At 39.9% G+C, this 23,934-nt stretch overlaps 1 protein-coding gene and 2 pseudogenes across 1 annotated transcript in view; 1 reads left to right on the top strand and 2 right to left on the bottom strand.

The window, feature by feature from the left end:
- GOLGA5 (golgin A5) overlaps positions 1 to 15,624 on the bottom strand; it is a 34,403-nt gene extending 18,779 nt beyond the window's left edge. Inside the window, exons 1-6 of the mRNA XM_060004013.1 lie at positions 15,418 to 15,624; positions 12,854 to 13,430; positions 5,804 to 6,031; positions 4,699 to 4,918; positions 4,125 to 4,248; positions 1,348 to 1,551 (exon numbers count right to left, since the gene is read on the bottom strand). Coding sequence (XP_059859996.1) covers positions 1,348 to 1,551; positions 4,125 to 4,248; positions 4,699 to 4,918; positions 5,804 to 6,031; positions 12,854 to 13,400 — 1,323 coding nt within the window. The 5' untranslated portion in view covers positions 13,401 to 13,430; positions 15,418 to 15,624. The remainder of the gene's footprint in view (positions 1 to 1,347; positions 1,552 to 4,124; positions 4,249 to 4,698; positions 4,919 to 5,803; positions 6,032 to 12,853; positions 13,431 to 15,417) is intronic.
- Positions 7,998 to 9,074, top strand: LOC132420037 (non-histone chromosomal protein HMG-14 pseudogene; annotated as a pseudogene).
- A 5,452-nt stretch (positions 15,625 to 21,076) lies between the features above and the next one.
- On the bottom strand, positions 21,077 to 23,300 carry LOC132419440 (serine/threonine-protein phosphatase PP1-gamma catalytic subunit B-like; annotated as a pseudogene).
- Between the last annotated feature and the right edge of the window lie 634 nt (positions 23,301 to 23,934).

A 23,934-nucleotide genomic window follows, 5' to 3' on the forward strand; every position in this document is an offset into this window, starting at 1 on the left:
AGGAGATGGATATGATATTTCACAGAGGTAGAATAAAAAAGGGGGTCATAGCCAATAGGAGGCAGGCGCTAAAGGAAAAAGGTGGAGTCAAAATGCCACTGCAGTTTCAAGCTTCACTGCCTAGGAAGGTGGCCATATCACTTATGTAAACAGGAGAATGGAGGGGAAGCTGATTTGGGGGTTGGGACATCCCACACAGAGAAGCATGGCAGGCATTCAGAAACCAGGTGGGAAGCTGGAGCCATGCTGAAGTCACATCAATGACAGAAGCAGAGTATATGACAAAGCAAAATAAAAAAGAATAACAAAAAAGGACAGAAGAAGAGGACCCAAGAGAAACAGCAGTAAAGAGAAGACAGAGAGCTAAGGCAGTACAAGTAACATTAGAAGGCAACTTTCAAGAAGGTAGGAGGGTTCACAGGGTCAAAAAGCTCTACCAAAATCAAAGTGGATGGAAACTAGTAAGAGGACAGAAAGCATTTAGGTCACTAAAGACTTTTGAGAAGACAATTTCAGAAATGTAGTGGGGACAGAAATTACATAAAAGAGTTAAAGTTAACATTCTAAAATGAAGATGGCAGATATTATACGTCTGGCAGATGTCGCACGTCTGGCATTAAAAGAAAGGAGAAGGACAGGGAAATGGATCGAAGTGGTCAAAAGAGCCAAAAGCAATGTTTTTAACAGTTGTTATGTTCTTCCTTGTTGATCCTCTTGAATTTTTCAGAGTGACTGGTCTAGGCCTCCTCCAGCTCTCAGATCTCCTCTCCCAGCTTTTTCCCCCTCCCTTAGATCTAAGACTGTAGTCATCTAATGTAGCTTTCAACTTCTCTTTCCTTTGCCTTTCTTATCAGAGTGAAGATGTGCCCTTTCATTTTTTTGAGGGGGGGGGATAATTCTTCCGCCTGTGCATTGATTCCATCTCCTTTCACCTCATTTAAGCCCTTTCTCCATAAGTCTGTCCTCTTTCTTCCTCTGTATCTTTCTCTCTGCTGCCTTCTTCTGGCTCAGCTTGCTCAACAGCACATGGTTACTTAGTGGAAGAAAAAAGACCAGATCTTGAAACACCTAACTGAGGAAAAAACATTGCTTTTGGTGATTAAGGTGACAGGTTGAAGACCTGAACTAGGGAGTGGCAGAATTAATTTTTTTCTTAAAAGGAATAAAGTGGTAGGAACAGGAGACATTTCATCTTTTTTATAATATTTCTAAGAAGAGCAAGACACCTGAAGCAAGCCAGCCCAGTCAAACGGGAACAAAGTATCTCACAGATCTATAAAAAGTCTCAGAATGTCTCTCGGTCATCTGGCCTATCTTAACATTCACACATGTGCATCTCACGCTTACCTGGAGTATTCTAGTAGCTTTTTGCTTGTAGTCAATTAATTCCTGCTTAGAGGACTCCAAGTTGGACTTAAGCATTTTGATTTGCTGCTGTAGCTCATCCGCTCTCTTCTTCTCATCTGAGTATTTTCTTTCCGCCAGGGTAACTGCTTCTGCCAAATTCTGGCGCTCCGCTCCCATTTTATTAAGGCGTGCAGAAAACTCACTCTGTGACAAAGTTTATATTATACTTATTGTATCATTTTGCTTTGAGGTATACTTTACAACCATCCATTTAGACATCTTATGGGATTTATTAGCTCAGCCCAACAACATAACAGGGAGGTAAAAAAAGTTCTTCATTTGTTAGGAACTGAAGAACAGGAACACTAAGGTTGTGGTTCCCAAACATGGCAATTCATCAAAATCAGTGAGGGAGTCTGTTAAAAATACAGCTGCCCAAGGCCTTCCTTGGGCTTAATTGAATTGGAATTTCCAAGACTGGGCTTGGGAATCTGTTTTTTAAGAAGTTTCCCAGGTGAATCTGGTCACTTGGATACTAGGTCTGGTCTGACCTAGCTGATAAATGAATAAAGGTCTACAGAAAACTAGAAAGTCTATTAGAAAACAAATGCAAGACACAAGTACACAGCTACATCTTTTCTAATATCATGGCTAATGTTTTTCCTTTATTTCAGTTTTTCTAATAAACTATTCCCTCTAATTTTTTTAGCTTAAGAAACTTTTAAAGTACACTCTAAAAAACACATGGTCTGTCCCTTAGCCTAAATTTAGTTCTGAGAATTATTTATATTTTACCCTTATTTTCAAAAGCTCCCATCACCAAAAAACTCAGAAGGTGAGACAGAAGTCAGAAAGCTTTCATGGTTACACGCCAATAACTAAAGCCCACAAACCTTTGATCCAATATCAACTCCTGTTTGGAAGGAAAGGAGCAAGAGGACCACTCAGTGAGGCACACTGAGCATATGAAATGTGTCTGCAACTGAGAAGTGCATTTTTAAGTTTGTTCATTTAAATTAGTTTAACATAAATACTGAAGCTCAATTCAATTAATAATAGATTTATGGAGATATAATTCACATTCCATAGAGTTCACCCTTTTAGGATGTACAATTCAATGTTTTCCTGAATACAATTCAGTGTAGTGTTCTCAGAGTTGTGCAACCATTGCCATTATCTAATTTCAGAACATTTTCACCGCAAATAGAAATCCTCTACCCATACGTTCCCCTCCCTCCCAGCCCCTGGCAACCATTTATCTACTTTCTTTCTCTATAGATTTGCCTATTCTGGACATTTCATACAAATGGAATCAACAATATGTGGCCTTTTGTGTCTGGCTTTCTTCACTTAGGATAATGTTTTAAAGGTTCATGCGTGTTATAGCATGAGTCAATAATTCATTCCTCTTTATGGCTGAATGATATCTCCTTGTGCAGATATGCAACATTTTGTTTATCCATTCAGCAACTGATGGACATTGTATTGTTTCCAGTTTGGGGCCATTACGAATAATGCTGCTATGAACATTCATGTAAAAGTTTTTGTGTGGACATGTATTTCCAATTTTCTTGGGTATATACCTCGGCGCAGAATTGCTGCAGCATATGGTGACCCTATGCTTAACTTTTTGAAGAACTGTTATTCTGAGTATGTTTAGAACAACTTTTTCACCTATAAATCTTATGAAATCTAAATACAGATCAAGTATTTCTAAAGAAAATTTAGCGAGTGAATTGAGATGTGCTGTAAGTGTAAAACACACCATATTTTAAAGAATCAGTATGCAAAAAAGATGTAAAATATCTCACGAATAATTTTTAACATTAACTACATGATGAGATGATAGTACTTTGGGATATTTTACTGTGGTAAATAAAATATATTAATAAAAAAATTTAAAAGCCTATATTACCTGTTACTTACTTTTAGGGCTGAACTATTTTCACCTGTTGAAAAGACAGTGAGCCAGAGGTTCTCAACCCTGACTACCCATCAGCTACACCCGCAAATCGTGTAAATCCAAATCACCAGCACCTATGCCCTACCTCACACATGGGATCTGACTCCCTGGGAATGAAGACTCAGCATCAGAAAGTATTAAAACCACACAGGAGGTTCTAATGTGTAGACAGAGCTGAAAATCACTAAACTAGATGCAAAAATTCACTTAAGTGTAAAACTCTGAATAAACATTATGTACAACTTTCTCTTGAAATAACAGAACCAGATTAAATTGGAATCAGAAAAGGCTTAAATAAAAAGAATGAGATGCCTCAAATCAGTTTTTTTTTTTTTTTTGCGGTACTCGGGCCTCTCACTGTTGTAGGCTCTCCCGCTGCGGAGCACAGGCTCCGGACGCGCAGGCTCAGCGGCCATGGCTCACGGGCCCAGCCGCTCCGCGGCATGTGGGATCTTCCCGGACCAGGGCACGAACCCGCGTCCCCTGCATTGGCAGGCGGACGCTCAACCACTGCGCCACCAGGGAAGCCCTCAAATCAGCTTTTAATCAAATAATGGTAAGGCTGGCTGCACAACCAAATTAAATGAAAAGATGTATATATCTAATGAGTATTAAGTATTTTAATTGTTTTTCAACGTAGAAAATTAAATTTAGCAAGGATCAAGCTAAATTTTCAAATACTTAGTTTTTGCCACAGAAACAGAATTTTCTGAAATGCACTGCAGAATTTTATTACAGTAAATATGTTAGGAACAGTGTAAAGCGATTCCTCCTCATCCAAATAATAAAAGAGCCCTGCTGTCCCCATTCTAACCTGCATTTGTTTATAGCTCTCCTGCTCTCTCTTCAGAGTGGCATCTGCTTCGTGCAATCTCTCCTGAAGAGTTTGTAGAGCTTGATTGTGCAGGCTACTACCTTCGCTGTGATCCTGCATTATTCTAAAAGAAAAGACATCACTTGAAATAACTCATTTCCACAGTATACAAATGAAAAGGTAGAATAATTTTTAGAGCACTGGCATATTAGCACAAAAAAGACGGTTTGACTAAAACATTCTTAGAGAATCTTTTTCCCTTTCAATGGACTGTAACCTATATTTTTAGGTATCCAAATATAAGCACACGCCACACATCATTGTATGTCAAAAGATTAATGACACTGCTCTTCAAATATTTTTAAATTCAGAATTTGCTAACAATGCATCTCAAGATTCAGATAATAAATCCATTTTAACCACACACATTTCCAGCATTACCAAAAGCCACATTTTCTCTCTTGTAAATTTACGAAGTTAAATTTTGATAAGACAGTATTTACTACCATGTTTATCATTACTTGCATTGATAAACATTCTAGTTCAGTTTCTCATTATTAATAGAGTTAGCTACCGTGATTTTTCACTCTGTAAGGCTTCCAGTGCTTCTGTGCGAGTATTCAGCAGCTGGTCAGCTTCTTGGAGTCTCACTTTCAGTACAGCCAGCTGGGAATCCTTTGCAGCCACCGCTTCAGTCAGGTCGTCTACTTGTGCTTGAAGTTCTCGAGTTATTCGATCACTCTTTGAATGGTCAACATTCCACTTTTCAACTCTTGCTCTTGCTTTGTTTAATTCTTTAAAGAAAAAAAGAAAAGGAAAGAAAATTCTCCATACAAGTAAACACATCTTTCTCAGAGCACACACAGATTCTCCTCTGAATCCCTTTAGTACTTATTGCCAAAATTAGAAGCTTACAAATATCTTCAACTTTTTTGCTCCAAGAGGGACCTCCATTTTCCAAGGCCAACATTCATATCTATATTACAGTTAATTGGCTGGAAACAGGCATGAAGCTAGCTGCTCTTCTACAAATGTCTTTTTCTGGAGATATGTCATAAAGCATTTGGGAGCCAAAATCAGTACACAGCCGAGAGTTCACAAGATTAAAATGGTCAGTGGATTTCTGGAGTTCTGCTACAGATAGGAAAGAATGCACATCCAAATCAAGGGTACACGATGTACACCCCAGTAAGACTAAAAGAAACAAAAACAAAACCTGAAGATAAACACCGGAAAGAAATGTTTCTTTCAATTACTGTGGCAAAAAGATATTCTTTTAACCTAGAAAATTGGTGCAGAAAGAGCAATGCAGTACAGAGTGCCAACCAAAAAAAAAAAAAAAATTAAATATTGAAGCAAACTGTACAGGGTCTCTGGAAAAACTATTTCTATGTCTAAATTAGTCTGGGTTAAAGTGAAGCTTCTTCTAAAGTCAGTCTAACAAGGCTTACACTATCTTCCTATTCATGGTTTCTAAAGAATGACCAAATAGGCCAGTGTTCTGTTTCAGGTGGGTGGGAGGATGACTGTTCCCATTTCCAAATCTGGGCCCTATATTTCTGTGAAAACACTATTTTACAAGTCCCATCTAAAATCTAATAGTTTAGATATAATCAAGTTTTTAGTTTATTTTTGAAATGCTAAATTCCTAACCCTTGGTAATTTAAATAAGGCTCTACCCTCTTGAGTTTCCTTGGATCTTTGAAGTAATGAGGCCATTTCTTGATTTAAAGACTGAACCTCATTCCTCAGCAGTTGATTCTCCAGTCGAAGATTAGACAGTTCATGTGATCTCCCATCATCTTTAGGCATTGGGTTGTGATCAGCACAGGCAGCACTTGATGATACATTTTCCTTTGAAGAAATCTCTTGGCCTTCATGGCCAGAATCTGAATTATTAGAGGCTTCTGTAAAAAAAGCAAATACATCTTTGTTACATTGGAATGCTCACTATATATGCACTAGAAGCTTACTGTGGTAGAATGCCTTTTGGCTCAAGTTGACTGCTATAGCTAAAACACCATAAAAAGTAAACTTAAATTTTTAATAGACTTCCCTCTGATGAAATTTCATTCTCATACATACAGCCTATAGATCTGTAAGGACCCTCGAAATCTGGATACACTGAACAAATGGTGATAAAGAAAAGATACAAGAATACAGTTCTGGGAAGGGGGAAGAAAAAAGCAGAGAAATTTACGTGGTTGGGTTTAGGTAAACAAGGGTTTTGGTCTCCCTTCTGTCTATGAATCATTTTTGAAAAAAAGGGAGAAGTTTCAACATTGAAAATACTGGAAAGGCATAAAAGAACAGCTGTGGGTTTCGAGGCAAGGAGAGTAATAACAGGTCAGAGCAATTTGTTATATACGAAACTGGAGTCTAAACTGCCTTACCCAAAGAGATACTCATTAATTCAGATACTCATTAATTCAGTTTCATCTTGGTTTTGTTACTAAATGTGATGCAAACACACTTCTTACTTACTCCAAAAAAATTAAGTATGTGCTAAAAAATAAACTATATCTAAATGAAAAAGTTCTCAACATCTTTAGTGATCAAGGAAATGCAAATTAAAACCAAAACAAGGACCAAAACACACCTGCTAGCTGGCTAAAATTAAAAAGACTACATAAAATGTTGGTGAAGATATGAAACAACTGGAACTCTTATAGACAGATTGCTGGTGGCAATATAAATGACATAAACACTGTGGGGAAGTATTCACAATTTCTTATGAAATTAAACATGTACCTACCTTTTGACCCAGTAATTCCATTCCTGGGTATTTACTGAACAGAAATAAAAACATTTTTCCACAAAAAGACAAGTACAAAAATGTTCATAGCACCTTTATTCACAAAAAACAAAAACTGGAAAATCCCCAATGTCCATAAAAGAGACTGGGTAAATTGTGGTATAATACTACAGTAAAATACTACACAATAAAAAAGAATTATTAATATACTCAATAACGCGAGTGAATCTCACTAACATGCTGAATGAAAGAAGTCAGCTAAGAAAGTATTCATACTATATGATCTCACTTTTTGCTGGCAAACGTGAAGTTTTAGATCAGACAAAAATAATCTAAGGGGAAAAAAATCAGAACAGTGGGTGCTTGGGGGATGGGTGGGGAGATCAACTAGAAAAGGACATGAGGCACTCTCTGAGGCAAAGGAAACATTCTTTATCGTGATAAAGGTGTGGGTTTCATAGGTGTAGCCATTTGTCTGTACAACTAAGATTTTCGCATTTCAATAACTTGTAAAAATGATGAGACAAACAGGGAAATTTGAATACTGACTAGATATTAGATGATACAAAGGAATTATTAATTTTATGGTGATAATGGCGTGATTGTTCGTTTTGAAAACTTGTATTTTTTAGAGTAAATAAAATATTTATAGAAGAAATGATATGAGATCTGTGATTTGCTCCAAAATAATTCTGTGGTGGGTAGAGGTAAAGAAAGAGATTGAAAATGAGATGTTATAAATGAAACAAGAATGGCTATGAGCTGTTGATGATCATCACTGGATAAAACTTAATATGGGGGTTGAGGGGAACCATCAGTCTCTACTTTGGTATATTTGAAATTTCCAAAATAAAGATTTTTTTTAATGAATAAAAATTGAGAAAATTTTAAAAATTATTTTTAATTTTATAAGATTTTAAAAAGAAATAAAGTATATATCCAAACCTGTAAGATATATCTAAAGTAGTATTTAGACATTTATAGCCTTGAATATTTACATTAAAAATGACAGGAAGAAGCTCCGGTGGGGGGAGGAGTGGCAGCGGCCAGGCAGCCCAGCTTTGCAGGCTCTCAGCGCGGCCCGCAGGCACCCGGCACGCGCCGGCCCCGCCGCCACGATGCCCAAGAGGAAGGTCGGCTCCGCCGAGGGGGCGGCGAAGGAGGAGCCCAAGAGGAGGTCGGCGAGGTTGTCAGCTAAACCGGCTCCTGCAAAAGTGGAAACGAAGCCAAAAAAGGCGGCAGGAAAGGATAAATCTTTAGACAAAAACGTGCAAACAAAAGGGAAAAGGGGAGCAAAGGGAAAAGAGACTGAAGTGGCTAACCAAGAGACTAAAGAAGACGTACCTGCAGAAAACGGAGAAACTAAAAACGAGGAGAGCCCAGCTTCTGATGAAGCAGGAGAGAAAGAAGCCAAGTCTGATTAATATCACACACCCGGTCCTATCAGTGGTCCCTGTCTCCCGTCTTGTACAATCCAGAGGAATATTTTTACCAACTGTTTTGTAAATGCAAGTTTTTTAGTAGCTCTAGAAATATTTTTTAAAAGGAGGGAATCCCACCTCATCCCATTTTTTAAGTGTAAATGCTTTTTTTAAGAGGTGAAATAATTTGCTGGTTGTTTATTTTTTGGTACAACCAGAAAATAGTGGGATATTGAATATGGGAGGCTTTGATTGTCTTGGGTGTCAGCTTAACATTCCACAGATGGAGGGTAGCTTTTATATCCTATAATACAAAGCACACTAAATGTCAGTTTGAAGTCAGTTGTGCATTTAATGTCTTAAACACTTTAAATTACTTCTCTTCCCATGTTGTTTTTGGTAGAATTGTTTCCTAAAGCAAACCACTCACCCCTTGATCTTGGTTCTCCTGGGCAGAATTTTGTGCACTCTGTAACATCTTTGGTCGTGGTAGTTCAGTTCTTCTAGTAACTGTTAATGTGCTGTGAACAGTGGACAATTTGAGTATGTAGTGTACATGATATTAAATTGTGAATTAGTGGGACTTACGATATAACAGCATTATCAATATTTGAAGATACTGGTACTTGATATCCTGTGAAGGAAAATTTGCCTCCAAATTTTAAGCTGGAAAGTCACTGGAATAACTGTTCAGAAAAGATTCACAACTGCATGATTTTTTAGATTTTTGGTACGTATGTTGAGAATTGTGTACAAATTGAAATGTCTGTGTACTGATCCTCAAAATAGCCAATAAAATTTCAATTATGAAAGAAAAATAAAAAGAAAGGTAGGGGGCTTCCCTGGTGGCACAGTGGTTGAGAATCCGCCTGCCAATGCAGGGGACACGGGATTGATCGCTGGTCCCGGAAGATCCCACGTGCCGCGGAGCAACTAAGCTCGTGTGCCGCAACTACTGAAGCCTGCACACCTAGAGCCTGTGCTCTGCAACAAGAGAAGGCACTGCAATGAGAAGGCAGCGCACTGCAAGGAGAAGGCAGCGCACCGCAACGAAGAGTAGGCTCTGCTCACCACCAACTAAAGAAAGCCCGCGCACAGCAATGAAGACCCAACGCAGCCAAAAATAAGTAAATAAAATATACTTTTTTAAAAATGAAAGGAATTAATGAGTTATGCACCCATCATAAGGATTACAAAAACAGCAAAATAAACCCAAAGAAAGCAGAATAATAAAGATCAGAAATTAACAAAATAGAAAAGAAACATACTAGAGGATCAACATAACCAAAAATGGTCTTCTGAGGGAGACACTGTAAACTACGTTATGTCAATAAATTTTTAAATGTACATGATGATGAAACGCATCAAACTGTATACGTTCAAAATGTGTAATTTACTGCATGTCAGTTATACTTCGTTAATGCTGCTTTAAAAAAACAAACATTTAGCAGAGTGCCAAATATTGGTATTCTTCACGTGGTATTTGTGATCAAGCTTTGATTTCTGCAGGGTTACTATAAGTGATTAGTGTCTGACTGTGTTAACATTTCAGCTGTGACATTATTTTCCTGAAATTAAGTAAAATAAATATAATCCTCCCGAAAGTATATGAAATAGACAAATTCTTAGAAAAAAATATAACTTACCAAAAACAGATTTAAAAAGAAATGGAAAACCAATTGAATCAATAGTTAAATCTTCCACTAAGAACACCCCAGACCCTGATGGTTTCACCAGTGAGTTCTAGCAAACATTTACTGAAAGTTAAGTTTGGTTTTAGGTTTAAGCAAATCAACTGAGTTGTATACCATATTAATATTAAGAAGAAAAATCATGATATCTCAATACATACATGAAAAAAACACTGCTAAAATTCAACATAAAAACTCAAATTAGAAATACACAGAAACTTCCTTAACCCAATAAAAAGTACCTATGAAAAACTTAACACAAACTGAAACACTCAAAGCATTCTCTAAGACAAGGAACAAGACACAAAATTGGTTTTCAAGTACAAGCCAATGTAGTAAGGCAATAAAAAGAGTTTTTAAAAAGATAAAAGGGTTAAGCAGAAAACAGTCATTATCTACATATGGTATTATTGTGTTGTTGAAAATTTAAATGAACGTATAGAAAAATATGAAGCTTCAGAGCTATCTTAGGTTGCCGTGTGTGTGTGTGTGTGTGTGTGTGTGTGTGTGTGTGTGTGTGTATTTACAAAAACCTATAGACAGCAACAAACAGAAAGTAAAAAATTTTAAAGCATACCATTTTTAAGAGCTTTAAAAAATATAAACTACCCAGGAATAAATCTAACAAAAAGTATGTAAGACACTTATGGAAGAAACAATAAAATCTTAATGAAAGACATCTAAAAAATAATTATACCATGTTAATAAGTTAGAAGATTCTATGTTGTAAAGATGCTGATTCTCACCAAACTATCTGTATGTCAGTAGAAGCAATGGACTCCTAGTAAAGACCAACAGAATTTTTGTGGAACTTGGCAAGCAAATTCTAAGATGCATATGGAAGTACAAAAGTCCCAAAAATACCCAAAACATTCTTGGAGAAGGACAAGGTGGTAGAATCTGCTCTTTGAGATATAAAGACATATTATAAAACCACGTTAATTAAGACAATGTGGCACTGACATAAAGACAAATAAACCAATGAAACAGAATTAAGTGTCAGAAACATACCAACATATAGATGGATATTTGATATATGACAGAGGTGGTATTGCAGATTAACAGGGAAAGGAAATATTTTCAATAAATGGTGCTGGGATAACTGATTTCCATTTGGGAAAAAAAGGGAACTAGATGCCTACCTCACACCATACATAAAAAACAACTTTAGGTAAACATCTAAATGTGAAAGGCGAAAGTATAAAACCTTTTCCTATAATACAGAAAAATACCTTTATGACCTCAGGATAGGAAAAGATTTTCTAAGACCCAAAAGACACAAACCATAAAGAAAAAATTGATAAATCATTATATTAAGAACTTCTATTGAGACATTATAGAAAAAGGAAAAAAACAACAAGGTAAAACTGGAGGAGGATGAGAAAGAATTGCCATCTAGAACATAAAGAGAGTATCTATGAATCAGTAAGGAAAAGGACACGCTTCCACAACACTCTGACCATACCTCAACTGCTGCATTTACTATATTACGTGTATATTATCTGTGTCCATGTGTATCTCATCCAATAAACTATAACCCATTCACTTCTGTATCCTGGCCCAATAGGGTCTCAATAAATGTTTGTATAATTAATCAAAAGATAGTTGAGAAGAAATTTAGGATTGTTCATACCTAGTTAATTAACTGCTAGTGCATGCACCTGTCTTGAAAGCCCAAAACCCATCTCTTTACCACTTTTTTATCTTGAAATACAAGAAAGATTTTATTCACTAAGAGCCAAGACTGTGGAAGAAGCTAAAAGGTTTAAGAACATAACAAGCTCCCATGAGCTATCAGCTCTATAAAGAATCCCTGCAAGGACCTATCATGTTTATTGTTATTTTAAAATGCTTCCTAGGTACTCAAATTAGCCACATTACCATGTAAACATCATTTTTTGCAGGTGAGAAGATGTACATGTTGAGGTAATTTCATAGCAAATTAAACAACTGAAAACCAGAATTCTAAGTTCTTACTTCACGACTAAATCAATGCCTTTAACCCTCCAACTCAGATCAAAGTTCAGTTTCTCACGCTTTACTTTCAGGGCAGGCAGGGGGAAAAACACACCAAAAAGCTCACAATCCAGAATATAAGTGAAGTACAGCCGCCTGTTACTCTTATAATACCAATGACAGAAAGAAATGAATCGGAGATAGTTCCAAATCCAAAACTATATGTTTCCTTTCAGATTTCAAAATTTTCTTCTTTATATCTTAAAACATCTTAGAGAATCATTTTGGATATAATTTAAGATGTTGGGCTGAGGACTTCCCTGGTGGCACAGTGGTTAAGAATCCGCCTGCCAATGCAGGTGAGACGGGTTCGATCCCTGGTCCGGGAAGATCCCACATGCCACGGAGCAACTGAGCCCGTGTGCCACAACTACTGAGCCTGCGCTCTAGAGTCCACAAGCCACAACTACTGAGGCTGCGTGCCGCAACTACTGAAGCCCGCGCACCTAGAGCCCATGCCCCGCAACAAGCCACCACAATGAGAAGCACACACACTGCAACGAAGCGTAGCCCCCGCTCGCCACAACTAGAGAAAGCCTGTGCGCAGCAAACAAGACCCAACGCAGCCAAAAATAAATAATAAATTAATTAAATAATTAAAAAATAAAATGCTGGGCTGGGTAAAGTTACAACAGACAACATTCAAAGGTCCCTACTGTAACTGTATATTGGCTAATAGTGTTCTATGCTGTCCCCTTATTTACACCACACACTTCAGAGAGCCTGCCCTTGCGCCAGCAGGGACAGGTAACAAAACAGAGCATGACAAATGCTACCAGAACATTTTAGGCTATGATGACATCCAATTTGGTTAACTCTAAAAGAAACAGAGGACTGATTAACTACCATGGCTTTGGCTCCCAGAAGGATGTTCTTCAATGGTTTTGATGGTGGTTACACTGGTGTTCTCAGAACTGACGCTTGTTGTCCGAGAACTCTGCAAGACAGGTGTTTTGCCCCTTTCTTTTTTGACTTCCACTTTCCCAGTAGGCTCCTTCTGTGAACTATTAAGAAAATCAAACAGCAGCTCATCATCAGGTTCTGACTTTTTTCTTCGAACAAACTGGGATGAAGGCCTAGGAACAGATGCATTTTCAACAGGATGGGAGGCCTCCACCGATGTCCTAGATCCTAGTTTCACATTTGCAGTCCCAGCTAAGATGGTGGCTTTTTGATTCCTAATATTATCAGCTGCTGAGGAAATGTAAGTAGCTTTAGGTTCTGTCTGATAAGTCAAATCTGTATTTTGCTGGTGAAGTTCAGGATAGTCAGTATTTTTGCTATAAACAATGCCGCTGGTGTTCTCTTTTCTACTGAGAGCTGTTGCAGCCCCTTGATCAACTCTGTTTAAAAGATCCTCTGCCTTTCCAGCAAGATCAGCAAACCAGGACATGATGGCAGCAGAATAATCCTATTGGTGAACCTGTAAAAAGGATATAAAATGATCAGTGTGGCTTAACAGCAGTGCACAGCGATTAAGACCAGGCTCTAGAGTCAGATAGTCCTGGGTTGGAAAGCCTGACCCTGCCTCTTACTATGTAACTTCAAGCAAACTACTTGACTGAAACTGAGAAACTTCACCTAGAAAATGAGGAGTACTTACTTTACAGGATGGTTTTAAGATGAAATACTGCATTAAAAAACACGTTGAAAAATGCCTAGCCCACAGTAGGCACTCATTTGAGTAGTTGCTACCGTAATTACAACTACCACTGCTACTGTTATTCCTGTTTCAACTAAGCGTAAATACTGCAGCACTATCATGGATAATTTAGGTGTGCATATACACGCCTAAAATATACCTTCAATAATTTGGATTCTCAGTACCTACTATATGCACATTAAGCTAAGTTCAGAATAAAACAATTACGATTGCACATTCATTTGATGCATATATTTGGGTACTTATCCAGTGCCACAATAAATCAAAATGATGATGATGAAATAACTAGTTTCCATTTCATAGAAGAGTGGCATATAAAAAAGTCAACAACCATTTCTTGAATGTGCACATTATTCCTTTTGCCTGGAACCCTCTTTCACAGTTAATTTTTTTTTTGTTCTTGGTCTTCACCTGAACGTCATCTGCCCCCGAAATGGCTCTTTTGTCCCATCTAAATTAGGTCCTATCATTCTCTGTTCACACACTATTCTTTTCCCTCACATCCCTTCATGTTTTATATGTATTTTTTTCCCCCTGTCTCTCCCTCTTGGGGAAGGGGAGGCAGGGAGTGGGTGGATAAATGCCATGTGTGTTTTGCTCACCAATGAATTCTCAGCACACAGCAGGCACCCATAAATACGGCTGAATGGAATTAATTTTTATGTTAGGTGCCCTGCAAACATTATCTTTAGCACACATAATTTTCACAACCACATTGTGCGGTAAGTAGCAATACCCTTTTTTCACAAAAAAAAATGGGGGGAAAGGTTTAGAAAGATCCCAGAGTTTAGACAGCAGCTCAGACAGGCAAATCTAAGTCAGCCAAAAACCACTTTTTAACCCCTGCGTTCCCCATCTAGCCTCCCAGTACATGAACAACCTCAAGAAGAAACTCACCCTCTAAACCTGTTCCTTACAAAATGGGATAATTACATGCCCCTGTATTTCACAGAGCTTATGTGAAATCCAATGAAAATAGAAGCGACATGCTCCATAACATATAAAATTCCCTACAGAGTATGTATCATTCCCGAGTAAACACTGGTGGTAAGTAGGGAACAAATGATCTCTCCTAATAAAGCAATCAAAACATACTTATTAACTTATATCTTGCCTCTCATTGTAAAGTTTTAAAGGGTTTTAAAACAAAAGCCTGTGCCTTAAGATTGAGTACCCAACTAAATGTTAAGATGGGCCCTAGACACTTGCCCCACGGACAAAAGAACTGTAGCAGACTTCCGAGGTACAGAGCCCTCAAGAAATTCCGCCCAGTAACTGGCCCACGCCGACCTGAAGAGAGAGAGGGTGAGAGCGCAAGGGATGGGGATGGGGATGGGGATGGGGACGGGGACGGGGACGGGGACGGGGATGGGGATGGGTCGGCCGACGTTGGTGGCAGGGCATGCACGAAGACCAAGTGTCAACACAGAGGAAGGAAGGCTGGGGATCAGCTGGTCGGTCCCAGGGGCTCTGTCGTCAATGCCAGGTGGGCGAGTACAGACCCCCACTTCGCTCCCTACCCACTGCACTGAGCCTCCGGAGGGGGAAGAGCGGCCAAACCAGGCTGGGGTGGGGGAAAGAGGGAAGGGGAGGGCACTAAGCCACGTCCGTGGAGGCCCAAGGGGGCCCTGTTCCTGAGCCCCCGGCAGGGCGGAGAGAGCAGGGTCTCCGCTGAGGGGATGCCGCCCCCGCCTCTAAGGCCGTTAAGGCGCCAAGGGGACCCCTCGGCCCCCCGCGGCCACCTCACCTGAGGACTCTGGAGCGGCTGCACCGCGGCCTGGTCACTCTCCCAGGCCTCCCGTCCTCAGCAGCCGGCCGGGAGAGGGTCCAGGTTGAGCAAACCTGGCCCCCGATCGGCCACGGCTCAGTTACTCTTCCGGGAGACGTGGAAGAGCGGCGAGGACCCCAAAACAGAGTGGCTTCCGAGCTGCCTGAGCGGGCGGGAGCCTAGAGCAGCCACCTGGAGGCGGCTCAGGCACCACCGCCGCCGGCTGCGGGGCCCTTGCGCCTGGCCACTCCCTTTTTCCGCCTGTGGCGAGCAAGGGCGGGGGCAGGGCCTGCGTACGTGTGACGTAGCTCGCCTCCCTAGGACCGCGGCCCGCACGCGGCCGACACAACATTGGAGGCCTCGCCCATCTGGGGGCGTGCCCCACAGCGGCCCACGTGGGTGGCAGGGGCGGTGCCCTGCCGGAAGGAATAGGAGGCCCGAGACACAGGTGGAGCGGCCGGCGTTTACCTTTCCCCATTCTTCCTCCGCACGCCTAGTTTTACGAATGAGGATGTTGAGGCCCATCCTCAACGGGGGATGAGAGTACAGAAAACAAGAACTAGTGGCAGAGACATATTAAATAAACCACTGAATGAACAAGACAATTTCAGAGCTTTACCAGAGCTGTAAATACAAGATAATAGGGAGAAGTGACTGGAGGTGAGGGAAGCGCTTTAAATGATGTGGACAGGGAAGGTCTCTCTCCGAGGAGGTGACATTTGAGCTGAGACCCAAATGATGGAAAAGGCCAGTAACGGGCTTTCCATACAGCTGTACTGTAGTTATGCATACAGTTCACTGAATATTTGAAATAAGTCTAAAATCCCCATTTAATAATTCAACAAATACTCAGCACCTACTTTGTGCACAGGGTTGACTTAATTTGGCACTAATGACAAGCCTACAACATAGTCCCAAGGACCCTGGAGGTTAAGTAACTTGTCTAAGATCATGTGCCCTAGTAAGGAGTCCATATTACTCCAAAGCTTGAGCCGTTAGACTCAACGTTTTATTGTCTCCAAATTAAATATTGGGAGTAATTACAGCTCCTTCTTTTCTTCCTCTCAAGTAAGGTTTAGCCCAGTCCAGTAAGCAGAAGAACTTTCAGCAGCACCAGGAAATAATAATAGTAATAATGATAATAATAATAGCCTCTAATAGTTATTGTGTACTTATTAAGTGCAGTATACTGTGTTAAGCACTGGACGTGCTTCACCTCATTTAATTCTCAAAACAGCCATAAGGAAGGTACTGTTATTATCTTGTGGTAGGTGGCGTTGTTGCCAGCTATTAAGTGACTCCTCCTGTTAAGGATGTAAAAAATTAAGAAACAGAAACCTAAATTAAATAGAGTCAGGAGACCAGAAGGGAGAGCTCTCTCGCCCAAGAAGTAGAAAGACCGCTTTTCTCTCCTAGCAACAAATCAGCCAATGAAAAGCTGTGGACACTTTTTTTAGTATAGCCCTTCCAACCCCTTTCCCTTTCTATTACAGCATTCTCCTTCCCTTGCTGTGTGGGGACTTACATGTGGCTCACCATGGTTGCAGACCCCAAATTGCAATTCTCTGCTGATTCCAAATAAACCCATCTTTGCTGGAGAAATACCTGGCAGCCTAGTTGTTTCAGGTCAGCAAGGATTATACATCATCACCTGTTGCCTTGTGACTGCAATGCATCCTGTAGGAAGAGTGTCCTTTCCAGCCTTACTGATGTCAGGCTTGATCACGTGACTTGCTTTGGCCAATAGAGTGTGAAGAGAAGTGTCTTTCACCACATCTGAGCAATAGTGTTAAGAGCCATTATGTATTCCTACCAACGCTCTTAATCTTTTCCATCTCTCATGAGAATGGCCTGTCCCAGATGGAGCTGCTCCCTCAGCCTGGGTCCTGGAAGGAAAGAGATGTGAAGCAACCCACGCCTGACAAGTCACATGAGTGCAAAAGAAACCTTTGCTTTTAGAGATTTGTAATTGTTTCTTATGCAGCCTTACCTAATGAAATCTAATACATACCCCATTTAACAGATGGAGACACTGAGATTCAGAGAGGTTTAGTTACTTTCCCAAGGTCACACAGGAAGTAGGTAATACATCTGGGATTCCAACCTACATCAGTGTGACTCCAGAAACAATATTGTTAATCAGTGAAGGGATGAGAATGAAAGAAGTTGAAGCAGAGCCAGATCTCCCATATGAAAAAAAAAAAAAGGCAGTGAGAAGACTACCCCAATGTTTCAAGAATTCCCATGTACACTCCCTGAGAGAGTCAGCATATAGAGACATACTACCCAGAAGTCATCGGGGCTAGGCTGGATTAGCCAGAGAAACAGCACAGCCAACAGAAAGAGGTTACAACTTTGCCTTGTACAAGACACATGCAAAAAATACTAACCACAAAAGAAAAGATTGAAATTTGGACTTTGTTAAAATTAAGAATTTCTTTTCATCAAAAACAACAACAACCACAGCAACATTAAAGCTTGCAAGGCTTTCATTAAGTGAAAGGCAAGCCAAAGATTGGTAGATAATATTTACAATACATACATCTGACAAAGGATTTATATATAGAATATATAAAGCTCTCCAACAAATCAATAAAAAGTATCAATCAACCCAACAAAAATAGACTAATATATAAGCATTTCACAAGAGAAAATATCCAATGGGCCAAAGCACAGGAAAAAGTATTCAACACTATTAGTCATCAGAGAAATACAAATTAAAATCACAATGAAATACCTTTACACATCCACCAGAATTGCTAAAATGTAAAAAGATGAAAAATGCCAAGAAATGATGAGTTTGTGGAGCTGCTAGGACACTCGTGCATTTTTGACACAATTGTTAAGTGATAGAACCACTTTGGAAGACTTGGGCTCTGTCTTTAAAGGTAAACATAGGCCTACTCTATGGCCCAGTATAGGGCTACCCTATGAGTCAGCAGTTCCACTCAAGAGAAATGGAGGTGAAATGCCCATCAAAAGACATGTACAATGAAAAACAAATAATTATCCATGCAGCAACATGGATGAATCAGACTTACTTGAATTAAAGAAATATTGTTGAGTTCAAAGAAGCTAGTCCCAGGGGCGGGGGAGGGTTGGATTGGGGGTTTGGGACTAGCAGATGCAAACTATTATACATAGAATGGATAAACAACAAGGTCCTATTATATAGCACGGGGAACTATATTTAATATCCTGTAATAAACCATAATGGAAAAGAACATGAAAAAGAATATACATATGTATAACTGAATCACTTTTCTGTACATGAGAAACTAATATAACATTGTAAATCAACTATACTTCAATTTAAAAAAAAGAAGCCTGTCTCAAAAGACCACATACTGTATAATTCCATCAAGATGAAGGACAAGAACAGGTGAATCTAATCTGTGATTATAGAAGTTATAACAGTAGTTACCTTTGGGGGCCAGATATTGACTAGGAGTGGTCAAGATGGAGGCTCCTAGAGGGCTGATAATGTTCTATATCTTGAATTTGGTGTTGATTATGGGTATGGATACACATGTAAGAGTTTATAAACTCTGTACTTAACAACTGCTAACTTTATTTCATGTATGTTATATCTCAATGAAAACAATTCAAAAAAACTACACATACCCTCTGAGAAGGTAATTTTACTTTTAGGAAATTATCCTACAGATATACTCACACATATACAAAGTTATTCATTACAGCATTGTTTATAATAGCAAATACTGGAAACAAGTTAAATGTTCGTTGATTTAAAAATCTCGGTACATTCATCCAATGACGTACTATGCAGATGTTTAAAAGAAACAGAAGCTTTTATGCAAGGATGCGAAAAGAGCTCCAAGATCTTAACAATATCTGATGTTTTAAAAAACCAAAAATTAAAAAATGGTGTTTGTAATATGCTATCATTTGTGTACAAATATCTTTGATGAGTAGAGTCTATCTCTTGAAGGACACTTTCTTTCCCTCCTTGGAGAATTCAGCTGGGCAACAGGAGTAAGAGGGAGGTTTATTCTTCAATGAATCCTTTTTTGTATGTATCTTCTGAACTCTGTACCATAAGAATCTATTATTTTCCAAAAGTTAATAATATAAAAAAACTTTTTTAACTTTGAACGCCCTTGGAGGCTGAAAGCATTCCTCATGTCTTCACAGCCCTTCCTTTCAGATAGCCTGACACCCTTCATTTATGCCACCTGCCCAGCTCTGCAGGCTTTTTCCCTAGGGATTTTGTGACCTTCTTTGGAAGATGCCTGTGTTTCTTCAGCTCCGGGTTTCTGTGATTCTACTCCTTGCTGAGCAGCTCTGACGAATGAAATTGTGAACCTCTTTGTGCATTTTTAGCTTCCGGCAGCAGGAGGCACTCTACGCTTAAAAATATATACGTACGCTTGTATGTTTGTATGTATGTATATTACATCTGGATTGACAAGTAAAATGAGTATTGCTGGATCGTTTTGTTTATAGAGCACAGAATGTAATATTTCCATGAATCAACGCTGGGTGACGCCCAGGAATTTCATATTCCCATACCTGTTTGGGAGTTCCTCCAGATTGACAGACCATTTCTGGTGTTTTCCATGTCACCTGGAATGCTAAGCTGCTCGCAGAGATGAGTCCCTCTGCCACTGCAGCCCTGATGAAACCTCCTAGGCCCCCATTCACCCCACATCCTCAGCCTGTCATTGCCCCTGCTCAGAGGCCTCCAACCCCCATATGACCCAACATTGGCAGCAGGGCTGGGTGGGGAAGAGGCTTTGTGCTGTCCTGGAAAAAGCAGATGCCTGAGAGTCAACAAACATCACACGCCTTGCTTTGGCATCATAGGCAATTCCATTTCTCTCTCAGGGCCTCCGTTTCCTCACCTGTAAAATGGGTGGTTAGTGGTTTTTAAGGTGTATGTGAGTGATTGTTATACTGTAGGCTTCTTTCTTTAAAGGAAATCTTTATGTCTATGCCCCGTATGTAAAATGCATCCAAGTCAAGCAGTCCTGATTGAAGAGTGTGGAGGAAGAGGGAGGGGGGCAGGGAAGAAGGTATGCAGAGCCCCTCCCAGTCTTTCCCCAAGCCCTACCAAGAAGCTCTTGATATAGCTACTAGGGAGTTGAAAATGTCTTTGTACTCTTTGCGCTCTGTACTGGGTTTGTTTTGTTTTGTTTTGTTTTGTTTTGCCGGGGGTGAGCCACAGGCTTGCGGGATCCTAGTTCCCCGACCAAGGATTGAACCTGGCCAGGCAGTGAAAGCTCTCCAAGTCCCAACCACTGGAAGTTCCCCGGGTGCTCTTTAAGAGCGTCACTCTGAGATTCTGGGATCCTGTGGAAGGCCAGTCCAGCTTGGGTGCAGGGAATTGACCTTCATCTTATCTTCTTTGTGCCATGGACCCTTTTGCAGAATTGTGTGTGTGTGTGTGTGTGTGTGTTTTAACAAGTTCATCATTTAATAAGTCTGAATTCATTTTCACCACATGGTATTGTAAAGGGTCATCTGTTGAAACATTGTAACAGATCATAGTTTTAAAAAGTCATAGATATCCTGAGTTCTGTATGAATTAGTGGTAGTAAGTTAGTTCCTTTGTTTTGACTACGAGCCTCAATTTCACTGTAGAATAAAGAATGTAGACCAAAGAAAGCATAATTGGTCACTCATAAAGAACAGTATTGTTTCTTTAATTTGAAGCTTTCTGAATGAACGGGTTCAGGCCTGATGTAATGGTACAAAGGTTATTTAATGAATAGGCTATGTGGAAATTGTACAAAATGTTATTAACTTTAATCATTAATAGCTTAAGCAGCACTATGTTACTAATCGCTATTCAAACTCAAAAACCTGTTTTTGAATCCTCAGGAAGGCAGCATGTGTACACAACCGAGCCACCTTATACTTAGAGGAGTGTCAATATGTATTTCAACAGAAACTTTGGCTTTAGGAAAGAGTTAACAAACATTTAAAATAATGACTCTGGGGCTTTCCTGGTGGCGCAGTGGTTAAGAATCCGCCTGCCAATGCAGGGGACATGGGTTCGTCCGGGAAGATCCCACATGCCACAGAGCAACTAAGCCTGTGCACCACAGCTACTGAGCCTGTGCTCTAGAGCCCGCGAGCCACAACTACTGAGCCTGCGTACCACAACTCCTGAAGCCCGTGTGCCTAGAGCCCATGAACCACAACGAAGAGTAGCCCCTGCTCCCGCAACTAGAGAAAGCCCACGTGCAGCAAGGAGGACCCAACGCAGCCAAAAATAAATAAATAAAATAAATAAATTTATTTTAAAAAATAAAGTAAAATAAAGTAATGGCTTTAATCATCATTTTAAGTATATGGTAGGGGAAAGTGTGCTTTAATTAAATACACATCATACCAGTGATGCTGGCAAGGTTGAAAGTTACTAGTTTGTACATGACAAGACAGTAAGAGAAAAAAGCAATCCTTTGAAACAAAGTTTTAAAAATATATGTTCACAGTGGTTTGTATCAACAGTATGCATTTTATGACAATAACTTGTACAGATTGAGCACCCTAGGGCTCTCTTTATATCCTAAAGAAAACAAATTTGCATTATTCTTGGGTTGTACCGAATTTAAAATAGATCAATTGCACACTTACCCCCTAGACAGGATAAACTGTCCTGGGGTGTACTGCTTTAATACCATCATTAAAATTGTTTGCAAAGAAAACCCAGAGAATTAAAAAACAAAACAAAACATTTTATTTCTTGGGAGTGGAGAGTCTTTTATTTGCTGTTATAATGAGCAAATATCATTCATTAAGTCAAAAATGGAAGGAGCATGCCCACAAACACTATTTGAGCAAAGCTGACCAATATATATTACGATTTAAAAAGTGAAGATCGTATATTATATGTTACAAGTCCCAATTAAGCAGTGTCAAAATGACACCTGTTTCTTTGCTTGCTTTGTGATCATACCCCTTGGAGGTGTTAAAGGGGCTCCTGGCATTCTACTTCTTTTTCTCTGCAGGCTTTAAAATCTGAAAAGAACAAATTAGTGCTTTGTCCACACTCAGCATGGCACCTCCATTGTCAAAGTCTCCACAATAATCAGTTGCAGAAGACAGAGTGACCAACTGCCTCTTTGCAAAAAATTCATACCATTTTCAACCACCTGATGGGCTCTACATATAAGATCCAAACTACGCTGATGGAGAAATTTGGCAACCACTTCAGCACCAAATGTGAAGGACAACTCCTCTGTCATTTTCACCTCAGCCTAAGACATCTTTACCTGGGTCAGACCACAAAAGATCACAAAAGAAGACCTTGATCTTGTATATCAGTTGGCCGCCCAGTTCTCGGAATCTGCTCCATAGATTGAAGACCTGGGGACAAACTTCCATGACAGCAGAATGTTTTCTCATCCACAACGGCTGCTAACAGTAAACAGTTAAAGCAGTCTATGGAAGTTTTCCATAGTGTAATGTTGTATCTTCTTTTACATTCATCATAAAAATCCATACATGCTATTGATACTGATACACTCGTGGTTTCCTCTGAGAAGAAAAAAATTCTTGGGATATTTGATTTTCTTTAGCCAATAAGAGGCAGATATTCTCCGAAGACTGCTTCTCCCTGTCCCCAAGAAATAGATAATTGCTTTCTGGTGGGAAACCACCATACTCCAAAAGTTGAAGCAAATCATAGTATTACCTGTGGGTATCACCACTATTTTTAGCGGTGCTTCAAGTTCTCGTAGGATGGGCTGACTGAGAAAGATCTCTTGGGACTTTAAGCACAGTCCTCTGATTTCATTGTCTTGTAGCTGGACATTCTTGCCTAGCTTGGACCCTCTAACTTCCAACAGCCATTGGATGAGGCTGTTGATGTTGAGTTTATTTGTATCTGCCATCGCTGTCCCACTGCCCATCCTCCCGTACGTGCGGCCTTGCACCCAGGATTCACATCTCCTTTCCCACAGCCAAGAGCACAGAGGTGGCCCCGGCGGTGGTAGCAGAAACTGTTGGTGGGTCGCCCCTAACCGCCCGCACCCCCTGCTTCCTCTTTCTCTCCCCACTGGAACCATGAGGCAGAATTGTGTTTTTAAACCATAAAATAATATGCACAGTATGACAAAAGAAATTATAGTGGGAATATTGAAATACAGTTATCAAAATATTTTAAAATTATATGATTCAATAATCTATATACTTTTAAAATTAACACATCAAATAACAGTGTGTAAAATGAAACCTGGGGGATTTCCCTGGAGATCCACTGGTTAAGGCTCTGCACTTCCGATATAGGGGGCACAGTTCCATCCCTGGTAAGGGAACTAAGATCCCACATGCCGCCAGGCAGGGCCAAAAAAAATAAAATAAAATAAAATGAAACCCAGCCTCCCTACTGTGGCCCACAAGGCCCTGCAGGATCTGGCTCAGGCTGCCCTCGCCAGCTGCATCTGGAACTGCTGTCCCTCAGACTCACAGTGTCCAGTCATCCCACCCTCGAGAACATTGGCCTTGATGTTCCCACTGCCTTGGAAA

This window comes from Delphinus delphis, chromosome 2 (assembly GCF_949987515.2).
Source record: "Delphinus delphis chromosome 2, mDelDel1.2, whole genome shotgun sequence".
Lineage (NCBI taxonomy): Eukaryota > Metazoa > Chordata > Mammalia > Artiodactyla > Delphinidae > Delphinus > Delphinus delphis.